Consider the following 11,803-nt stretch of genomic DNA (forward strand, 5'->3'; position numbering starts at 1 on the left):
ACATGTTGGTTCCTAAATGTAAATAACTGTATGCATCTTTTCTACTTTAGCCCTTTCATTGGTCTCTCAGTATCATATTTAAATCACACCAAAATAAGTAGCAAACTGGCATTTTAAATTGTTTCCAGCTTTTCCCCCTACAAATTTTAAGTTAATAATAAAAAGTTATACCACACCTGTGCGTCTCGTAAACTGAGAGCAATTGCATATTCCAAGTCTTCTGTCTCCTTAGTTAGGTCAATTACATCAGCTACAAAGATTAACAATAATATTAAAAAGAACTATTGATATGATTTTAATTAATCATGTACAGTCCTGTTATTTGATGGGAAAAATCATAACCTGACAAGGGAATTGCGCATTAAATTGCAAAAACTGACATACCACGAATCATGAAGTGATAAGCCCAATGTAAGTTTTCAAGTGCAATTTAACACAGAATTCATAAGTCAGGTAATGGATTCTTCTCGAATCACATAATTGAATGAAAAATACGAAAAAAAGAAACCAGCAATGATATTGTTTGTTTTTATCCTGAGCGTGAAACAAGCGATGCGAAATAATATCACTTAGCCTTGTTTTCAGCTTGCAATTCCACAAATAAGGCACCCATACAAATCTAATGTTATCAATATGCTGCGATAAGATACTGTTTTATCAAAACTAAAAAAACTACAATGAGCACCCTAGGCTGTGCCTATAACTGTAAAACTAACCTTAAATTGACAATGAAAAATGCATTCACTACATAAACCAGTTACTGTTAATAACAAACAAAAATCTTACTTTGTGGTTTGCCTGGAGCATTTTGTGGTCCTATAAAGGTCTGTGTTCCTGTCCCTATTGGAAATTGAATTGAATTCGGTGACAATCGCAAATGGTATCACTTGATCATCAAGAGCTTCCACCCTACTTCAAAGGTGACATTACTATAGATAAGTTAAGATTAACGTATGAATATCGTAAAAGCCTGCGGATAAGCTGCACTTTTTTTTTCCAAACATTGCCACTAGAAATTGGGGGTGCAGCTTATCTGCAGGAACATTTGAAAAAGGTGTCGTGAATGTCCATTTTCACGCTCAATCTAATGCCTGGTTACTAAGCTTCAAATGTTTTGCTCACGTTCTTGTTGTAATGCAAAAATCTATGGAAAAACTGTGTTGCATGAAGAAATTCCTGTCAACAAATACCAGAAAAAGTCCAATCATATGTCAAAGTTGGTAGAAACAATGTTCACCATATTAAAGTGCTAAAATTGTGGGTAACACTTTGAAGTGTTTTCCGTTGCAATGTTAATGAGTTTACAATTGATGAACAGTGGATGAAGAAGACTTCTCAAGACTCAACTTTGGATTTCTTTTGATTTCTATCAAAAAACCTTTTTTCCAAAATTTGAGCTGCTAAATTCAGGATGCAGTTTATCTGTGGGTGTGGCTCATCCACGGGCTTTTACGGTACTCATTTATTGTCTTTCAATAAGACATTAATTGGTTCCTTGGAAATCATATTTGGCTATTGGATGTTATTGTTACAGTCAATAACTTGGTTTCTTACTAGAAAAAAATTCTTGACATTAGGGGCAGTTTATAAACGTGTTTTCTGTTCCATTTTTTGTTTCTAAAACCTACATTCTAATCAAATCAAGCTTAACTGTTGGAAGCTACTGGAAACTGTGGAATTTCTGGAACTTAGCTGACTTGTAGACTAAAGAATTTGTGCATTTTTCATCAATGGTTTTAGTTTTTGATGTTTATGCTGAATTCATACAATAAGCTAAATTAAATGTACTGTAAGAGATCTTCAAACGACTCACCTGTTTGGTTTGCAACACCCTGTTTGAAACAAAAAGAAAATTGTTTTCTTTTTCTCATTCGTTTATCACACACACTCGCTGAGCAAGCTCACAGTAGGAGATAAGCTGGTCTAATACTCCCCTGACATGAGACACATCAAATAACCTTCTTGGTCATTCTAAGTCATCATAATTTGGATATATCAACAAAGTTGAAATGGTAAATTGGCCACCATAATGATTACAAAAGCTGACGTTTCGAGCGTTAGCCCTTCGTCGGAGCGAAGGGCTCCTTCCTCCTTCGCTCCGACGAAGGGCTAACGCTCGAAACGTCAGCTTTTGTAATCATTACGGTGGCCAATTTACCATTTCAACTTTGTTGATATATCCAAATTATTTCGTTACTCCCACCGACGCAGCCCCAGACAGTTTCTTTCGAAACTATCAGCCTAAGTCATCATAACTGATTTAGAAATACATAATCCTTAGAAGAAACGTCTATCTTACAAATTAGCACTTTGCTGCCCTTTGGAATAGGCAAATATAGTTCTCATTAATTTTAATTAAACAATTTAAATAATAGTAATTGAACTCAGTGGAGTGCAAGTTTGGCTTAAAATCATACGTGTGATTTGAAATCACAAGTATGATTTCAGACTAAAAATTACATGACACAAAGTTCAATTACCACTTAAATACACCCATTTTGAAATTACAAAATTCAGTCAGTCAAGTGTAGAATTTTAAAGTCTGTACAAATGTCTAACTTTGTAGATTAGACCTAAGCAGGCTTAAAGAGAGATTTGTTAACAAGATTTGTGCCCAATCTTTCTCAGCTAGTAACTTTTGCCAGGAGCTGGCACTTTACAAGAACTCATGGTTCACAATCCACCAGTAGGTCTACAGGCTACCTAGTCAATTTATTTATACTTAGAAGTATAAAGCACAACCACATCCAAGAAAAAGAAATTATCCATTACTAAGTTTGTTGCAAAGAAAGTTAGGCTACCAGTTGAAATTTTAAGTAAGGTGGCTCAAAAACAGTGCATTAAGGAAGGTGCTTTGCATGCAATGGGAGGCGAGGCCTGGTAACAACACATCTTTCCCTGCTGTTCACAACACTAAAACTAAGGCTAGTCAGGCAAATATTTAAATCTTTTTAATTAGATGATAGCCCTTGATAATGAAAGATAATACAAGTGTGTGTGCCTGTTGTGCTTTGCTGAGCAATCACAAGTAAAAATCTAGCCGATGATCTCTGCTTTTTCCTACTGAAAAATTTAGCTGGTAGCCAGTGCTCAGCAACAACCCTGCATTACACCAAAAAGGTAAAGATTTAAATGTGAAAGGCACCTTTAGTGAAGCATTATGGTCCCGAGGGTTTGTCAACATTGTTATGGCTCTTTGAAGGTCATTGCCACTGGCCTGAAGATTCAGAAATGAAAAGAAATCAGAATTGTAAAATGAATTCCAGTATAAACTTACATTCAACTCACTGCTAACAGACACTCTCATATGTGGACAGTTCTTCTTACAGACAATATTTTAAATTCCTGTTTTTGCCTCCTGGTCAAACTCTGTATTGACAAATTCCAGTAAGTGGACTCTCTTGCAAGCTGAAGCTGACACTTTTAAATAAAATTTTACTTGAATTTGAAAATCAACAAAAATTTCACCTTTAACATAGCAACAGAACAATGGGGATTGGTTTCATCAAACCTCCATTTGTCTGTGGGAAAGCAAGCTGTCATTCATTTGACATCAACCAGAATCTGACATAACACTCTCCGATAAGCAGACATCCATTCTATTTTTCTTTGGTATCCACTTATGACAATAATTCTCATAGGTGGACAGTTCTACTAATTGTAAACTGACACTTTCTAATACCTGAGGGTGTCAAGTTATGAGAGAGTTGACTGTGTGGGAAGGGAGATGATAATTATGGCCAATTGGTTATTGCAGCAATCTCTGGATCAAGGCTCTGCAAAAAGCTTTCAGGGTTCTCCTAAGAAAGACTGTTGTTGGTAGAAGTGACGGATATCTGGACAACCTTATCAAAAGTCTTTATCATAACCAAGTGGACTCTGATAATGACATCTTCCACAGTGGTTGTCAAAACCTCAGTCATTTCTACCAACAATGGTCTTTCTCAATGGTGATTTCAGCCAGATGATCAAACGGTATCCAGTCAAGTTGCCGGCAGTTCAACTCGCCAATGCCAACTCGCCGACGTATAAAATCAAGTAGAGACGTCGGCGAGTTGGTCCTTAATCCAGTACGACTTATTAGAAGTTAAACATGTAAAAAGTAAATGATCTTTTAGTAAAAAAAAATTCTCTTTCTTCCAACAAATTTTAGAAGGATCTCAACGCAAATAAAGCATGATAAACATCGCCAATTACTGGGGCGGATCCAGGAGTTAGTCAAGGGGGTTTCGGAGAATTGTTCCCCTTCTGAGGGGTTCAAGATTTTGAAAATTAGGTCTTCGGAAACATGATTTCCAGCATTCTGAGGGAAAATTTAGGGGGTTCAACTGAACCACCTGAACCACCCCTGGATCCGCCCTAGAATTACTATAGCAGCTTCAGATGTGAACGAGTTATTTATTGTGACAACAACAACACCATAAAGACTCATCATGTCAATCGGTCAGATTTTTTTCAGAAAACTTGGCTTTCAAGACAAAAGCTTTAGTAAAAAGCAATTCTTTTTATTTCCGAAAAAGTTTATAACAGTCTCAAGGCTAACAAAGCAAGATAAACATCGCCGATTACCATAACAGCTTCAGATGCGAACAAATTGTTGTGGACAACAGTGCTGTTAAGCCTCATCATGATGATTGGTTAGACTTTTTTAAGAAAACTTAGCTTTCTAGACAAGATCTTTAGTAAACTGCAATTCTTTTTATATCCAACAAAGTTTTTAAGGATTTCATGGCGAGCAAAGAAAGGTAAACATCACCAATGACTATAACAGCTTCAAACGTGAACAAGTGAGTGTGACAACAACACCGTAAAGACTCATCATGTCAATCGGTCAGATTTGTTATTTAAAGAAAACTTAGGTTTCTAGTCAAGATAATTTTTAAAAAGACAATTCTTTTCATTTCTAACGAAGTTTTTAAGGATTTCAACACCAATAAAACAAGATAAACATTGACAATGACTGTAAAAGCTTAAGATGCGAACGAGTGGTAACCAGTCGAGTCACCCGAAAGTGATCTCACTCGAAGTCATGTTGCCCGAAACTCATAGTCATGTTGCCCAATATTTTGAGTAACATCGCCTGAACTTTTATTGAGTGTTTAAACTTGAAGTAAAGTAACATCTTAAGTAAATCGTAAGGAATAAACACGTAAAATGTTGACTCGTAAACAGTTTTGGTCCACTAACCTACTAAAGACTCGAATACCACGTGGTAATTACTGTGGTTGTAAGTGTGTGGACAAAACCTGGCCTAGGCCATGGCCTACCCTGTGGCCTACCGGTGGTCAGATTTTTAAGAACATAAAAATAAAATCAGTAAGAGTCTAACGAATACTCTGGTGTACAATTATCTGTCTCTGAAAAGGGTATACTAAGAGGTCGCTAACACGATTTTCAACATCTGAGGGAACGAAACACTGCAAATATCACGGCACTCAACTATAACGGTTAAGGGAGAGGTTAAGGGAGAGGGGAGAGGAGGGGCCAATATTGCGGGGTCGTAGAGGATATGCAAAATGGCGGCTTTATGATACAGGCTGTCAGTTGGTAAAATATAGTGGAGTGCTGGTGTAAAAATGTTATGAATGGCGTTATATTGGAGAGCATACATATCCAGGTAAGAAAACGCAAACATTACATGCCAGGCCAATTTTTTAAGTGCCCTCAAGTGCTGTAGAGTATTGAATCTGCAATGAGCACCCTGGGACACGCATGCATCGCTGTCGTAAACATTTCGCAAACTTTACTTGCTTTTCCAAAGAAAGGGCCAGTATTGCACTAATTTGAAAGGAGAGCTGATATGATGATGTTTGCCCAAAAGTTGCGTTTAACAGGCTTCTGTTCCTCGATTTCCTTATTCTATCAGAAGGTTAAGAAATTTTGATAGGAATGTGGCCGCCAAAACAGCAGAAGAAAGTCGTTGGTGAGACAGTACTCAGAAAAACATTGAAAGGTTTCTAGCAATGCTATCCTTTTAAAAATCTGACCACCGGTAGGCCACAGGGTAGGCCACAGGGTAGGCCATGGCCTAGGCCACGTTTTGCCCACACCCACACCCAACTAATTGACTGGATGAGTTTTACGGTGTTGTTGTCACACTTACTCATTCGCATCTGAAGCTTTTATAGTCGTTACTGACGTTTATCTTGTTTTATTCGCCTTGAGTTGCTTATAAACTTTGTTGGAAATAAAAATGATTGTTTTCTAGTAAAGATCTTAACTAGAAAACTGAGTTTTCTTTAAAAAATCTGACCGATTGACATAATGAGCCTTTACAGTGTTGTTGTAACACAATAAATATAACCACAGGTGGCCCAAGCTCTATTACAGGCTCTTTCACAGTCAATAATTATGTATTTTATGCACGGTAATTTAGGGCGTCAAGCTAAAACACATCGAAACAGCCTCAAATCGCGAGGAGAACAACACAGACTACTCTCTATGAAGGTAAGACTTTATTTCTTTGATTATTTCACACAACTTTACATTTACGGAGCTCAAAGGCAAGTCCAACTAAACCACTTTACAAACTCTTTAATTATTCACTGTGAAAGAGCCTGTGACAGAGCTTGGGCCACCTGTGATATAACTCGTTCGCGTCTGAAGCTGCTACAGTAATTGGCAATGTTTATCATGCTTTGTTCGTGTTGAGATCCTTATAAACTTTGTTGGAAGAAAAAGAACGTTTTTTTTTTTTTACCAAAGATCATTTACATTTCTACATGTATAACTTTTAATAAGTTGTACTGGATTGAGGATCAACTCGCTGATGTCTCTACTTGAGTTTATATGTCGGTGAGTTGAACTGTCGGCGACTTTACCATAATTCGATCAAACTACACAATCAAATGTTACTCTCCTGATCAAAACATTCACTGCCGGACACTTTGTAAGTTTAAAACCTGTCCTTCCTTGTGAGGAGAAATAAAGTATCTGCACTTACTCATTTACTTACAATATAAGCTTGATTGGCTTGATCATATGATACACCAGTAGCCTCTACAATCTGATTTAACTCATCAGTGTTCACAATAACCTGAATTCATGGACAGTAAAGAAGAAAATAATAAGCAGGCCATCATAGTATTTCTAAAATCAACATTAAACACATATTAAATGCTGGTTAAAAGCTGATGAACTTAATATCCCACAATGTCTCTTTTAAATATCTCACATCCAACTGACTTTTCTTGGATATGTCCTTTCTCTCGCTCGTTTCTACCCAATTATCTTCAAGTACCCCCTCCTCCCCTCCCTTCCTGTTTGTGGCCAGTGCAATATGCCCCCTCTGTTGTTATTATGCATATTATGTTTTGCCGTTGTTATTCTAAATTTGAAATATTCCACAGGAATAGTTAATTTGACCTACGATTGGTCCAGGTCTTTCTTTTCCTTTTGTTATTCAAACTCTCTTTTTTTAAGAATTAGCATATATATTATGTATTTTGTTTTTCCCTCTGTTGTTGTAACCGTTTTTGGATATGAGCAGAATAAAAAGAGGCAGAAGTTTGCTTTAATCGTGTAAAAACTTCACCCTTCCCCCTTTCCCTGGCCAGTACAAATAATTATACCCACTGCAATTAAAAACCTCTAGTGGAATGCAATTAGACCTGTATTAAACGGCCACCCATGGGGCATGGCATGGTGACTGCTTACACAGACTGACCAGCAAATGACTTGTCTGATGTTCATGTATAAGATTTGTCCTAACAGTCCAATAGTTGAAAGGTAATCTGCAATGCTTTGAGGACATTTGAACTCAAATTACTAACACTGATTCCAGAAAATAAACATGGAATACATTTTACTTCAAGGATTATTCTCAATGTTATTAATTAATAAGTGGTTCTACTTTAAGTGACTGTTCAATACAGGTGAAAGACAATACAAACCAGCAGTTTGTATCCAGTCATGGGTGACAGGGCTTGAATTTAATTTTTGGATCACTAACCCTTCAGGTTAGTAGACATCTTTTTTACTAACCAAATTATCAAGTTTGGTATCCAAGCTCACAAGTTACGATATCTCAAATATCAAACATTTTGATAATAACAACTAGGACAAATTAAAGAGTAGCTGAAATTGCATAGTGACCTTAAAAACATTGACAATTATGCACCTAGTTTATTTCCCTCTCATTTACCATGATTAGTCAAGAACAGTACATCTACAGCACATTCTCTAAAAAGAGTTTAAGTTGATTAAACAACTTGAGTATTCTAAGTATTCCTCTGATAGGCGGGTCTACGTGGTCTTTGTCCTGAGGTCTACCAATACTAATATTTAAATATGTTAGAAAAATTAATATTACTAACCATTTTGGGTTAGTTGGACACATTATTTTTTTAGTAACCAAAGATCGAAAATTACTAACCATTGGTTAATGGGTTACCATTAATTTCGAGCCCTGGGTGATCAAGACTGCTTAATAGAGGTAAAAATTACAGTATTTAATGGGAAAAAGCTTCAGACTTACATACATACATACGTTACTTGACCACTCCCCATAGGGGCTTTTCAGGACCAATTCCCACCCCTCCCACCCAGGGGAGGACATCCACCACACAGTAATCTTGTGCGTGGGAAATTAACGTCTCCTAACCCTGCAGGAGACGGGGCCTACGGTTTATTCGTGCTTATCTAAGAAGACTAGAATATCGATCCATTTTTTGATTATAGAAAGGTAGCAAATTCTCCTCACTTATTTTAAGACCATGAGTAACGGTCGAGCCAGGGCTCGAACCCTTGACCTCCTGCACAACACAATCTGGCGCTCTAACCAATTGAGGCGCTCTAACCAATTTGAGGCGCTCTAACCAATTAAGGCGCTCTAACCAATTGAGGCGCTCTAACCAATTGAACTAATTCAGGACTTAGACAATCAACCCCTTAACATGGTGTGACTGCGTAATACAGCACCCCTTCATACAGGTTTTGAATGTAATCCTGTTTGAAGGTAGTTATGGAAACTCTTTGAAAAAGAAAAGGACTAAACGAAAACACAACTTAACAGAATTGTGGTGAACTCTTAAATCCAAACTGAATCAGCCTCTAAAAGGTAACTCAACAACCAAAGAGTGAAAAAATTGTTCACAAAAAAATTTGTACAGGTCGCAGCATATCTTTATCTTCTTAACAACTCCAAAATACCAAAGGGTGATGGATTTAATGTCTGATCCATTGAGAAGTTTACAAAATGATGAACAATCCTTAGCTTATGGATAAAATGGCTTTTCTAATCATTCTCTGGGCAACTTATTGAATGATCTAAAATAATGTTGTCTGCCCAACTTTTCTAGGACAAGGTCTTTAGACACCCAACCATTCATGTAAAGGCACAGCAGGCCCATGTACTTAAAACTTGTATCTAATAATTCCACTACAGAAGTCATAAGATACAATTTGACAACAATTCGCAAAGTTAAAAATCAAGTAAAATTTTCCTTGTACGGTTTATGTCATAAACATAACATGTACAGTCAGTATCACACACTTGGATCAAGTGGAACAGAGGTATACATCATATCATTTAGGCAAGTATTCAGGCCTAAAACGTTCAAATCTAATATTACAATATCAATAGCCAGTGGAGTTTGATTCTTTCTCTTCAAGTACATAATATTTTTTCAGATCGTTTAAAATTTAAGATTTTTCTTCAACTTTTTTTTTGATCGAACGTGGGCTAGTTTCTTTCAATCCTGTTTGAACTTTTGCAAGCCGGATTTCATTAAAAAAATCCTAATAGTATTCTTACCATTTCATCTTTAATGTTTTACTCTATAAGATCAAGTCTACGTGCAGTGCAAATCAGACCAGTGAGCAGTAATTGATCTATAGCTAACCATATAAACTATCAAAATCCATCCAACCATATCTTCATCAAATACACGCTATTAATTAGGAGGAAAGGAACCAAATTAAGTAGTAAAACCTCTTACCTTATTAACGGTCGGGGGGTGTTCTACCGTCATCACTGTCAAATCTACCTGGCAGCAAAACGCTGCCGTAATTTACTCACATGTTGACAAAACATAATTACATGCTAGCTTCACAAATCGAACCGGTCGAGGTCGGCGCCATTTTGCTAAATACCCACAATACATTGTACAACACTCGACCCAGTCTCTGATAGCGCTGTTTTTCAGTTTTAGAACGCATGCGCAGTTTAGACTTTAAAGGACTATCTTTTAAAGTGAAATTTCGGGAGTCGACAGGAATTATAGAAACCAGTAACATAGGTGAACGCATGATAAAATCTGAGAATTTAAACGTTGCTCTTCAGAGACGTCAGGTTTATCAAATTTCGTCGAAGCGCAGCCAGCAGACCAGTCGATCAAAGTTGACCACCAAAAATTAATTTGAGTGATTTCTTCGCTTGTCCCAGATGCAAACCGGGACGCCATTTTTTCCCGAGTTGCTCGGAGGTAAATAGCAAAGGATATTCGGAGTTTGACTAGCCAATCAGAGCGCGCCTTCAACGCTATCCACTGTTTTAGTATATACTAATAAGAACCTTAACAATCGAATTGTAGCTCTTCTTCATTTTTGTATAAATGGGGCAAGTTTGTAAAAAAACTGCGGTGCTGCGTCGGTGGAGGGTATTACATGATAATTTGGTTTCATCAAGTGATTGGGCACCGTAAACTATAGTGTTTCTAAGATGACGTTTTCAACGTTAGGCCTTTCTAGTCGATCTCGCATTTTAACATTTGCACATCGCAGTCACGGTTTGTGCATGCGAGCCGACGTCGTTTCCAGGGCTTTTCAGTGCGAATGAATAAAGGCTGATGGTTTCGAAAGAAACTGTTTGGGGCTGCGTCGGTGGGAGTAACGAAATAACTTGGATATACCAACAAAGTTGAAGTGGTAAATTAGCCACCGTAACGATTACAAATGCTGACGTTTCGAGCGTTAGCCCTTCGTCGGAGCGAATACTGAGAGGAATTGTGGGTTGTGTGTGCTTTTAAAGGCAGAGAATGGAGCTACGTTATTGGTGAGAACATGGCAAGGAGAAAAACAAGAATAAATCAGTGGAATGAAAAGCGTTCGTTGATCCCTGTGGGATTTAGACTACCGGTTTGAAAGATGAGCTTTTGTTCAAGATTTTTACGGCTTTCCGTGCTACCTAAGTGTAAGGAAAGACCGCAGATTGCCATATGTTGCTTAGAGCGAAGTTGCATGCGTGCAGGGAAGTGTTAGTCGTCTCCTGGGGGTCATTACAGACTTGTCTGTTCACAGACCTTCTACTCTCTCTTAGGTCATCGCCTAGAACACGATTCAAACAGGAGTCGAGAGGATGTAAAATGGCTAAGAACAGCTTATCTTTACCGCATCGTTCGGTCCTTAGTTGCTGACACTTGGATTAGTCTTGACCTTTCTGTCACTTAAGTAATTCAGGCTGGAGCTTTCTAGAATCGAGCACAAACATCCTAAGAATTTTTGGCGCAAAAAAAGTAAACTAATGGATTTCCGCGATTATACAGACAAATAAACATAATCGCGCGTGTTTTATCTTGCTAGTCACGAATCCCATCCCTCTCTCAGCTTACGTGGATTTCACGGGCCACTTTTTTTTAACCTCAAGTTCCTTCTCAGAAGCGGCGGAGCGTTTTGAAACGTGGGGGGCTGATTTTTCACCCAGTCATGCACATACCCTGACTCAATTTTTTCAAAATGCCCTTTGCGTTGTTCGTCGGCTCTAGCAAAAGTCTTTACAATCGATTTGTGACTTACTTTTATTACTTTTTTTGGCTCAGTCTAAAATCTTTCAGCTCAGCATTCGATTTGGCTTCTACGGACAACT

General features: G+C 37.6%; 1 protein-coding gene across 2 annotated transcripts in view; it reads right to left on the reverse strand.

Moving 5' to 3' along the window:
• LOC111343795 (ubiquitin carboxyl-terminal hydrolase 25) overlaps positions 1-10,099 on the reverse strand; it is a 31,571-nt gene extending 21,472 nt beyond the window's left edge. The window contains exons 1-6 of one of the 2 annotated variants that reach the window (XR_015990137.1): positions 9,939-10,090; positions 6,956-7,036; positions 3,146-3,217; positions 1,814-1,832; positions 787-840; positions 177-250 (exon numbers count right to left, since the gene is read on the reverse strand). Coding sequence is in view for 1 of the 2 variants with exons in the window: in XM_088728961.1 (XP_088585087.1) it covers positions 177-250; positions 787-840; positions 1,814-1,832; positions 3,146-3,217; positions 6,956-7,036; positions 9,939-9,971 (333 nt within the window). In the remaining variant the exon portion in view is untranslated. Of the gene's footprint in view, positions 1-176; positions 251-786; positions 841-1,813; positions 1,833-3,145; positions 3,218-6,955; positions 7,037-9,938 lie in introns of both variants that reach the window. The other variant, XM_088728961.1, reaches the window with a different exon arrangement.
• Between the last annotated feature and the right edge of the window lie 1,704 nt (positions 10,100-11,803).

The sequence above is a fragment of the Stylophora pistillata genome, chromosome 7 (genome assembly GCF_964205215.1).
Source record: "Stylophora pistillata chromosome 7, jaStyPist1.2, whole genome shotgun sequence".
NCBI lineage: Eukaryota > Metazoa > Cnidaria > Anthozoa > Scleractinia > Pocilloporidae > Stylophora > Stylophora pistillata.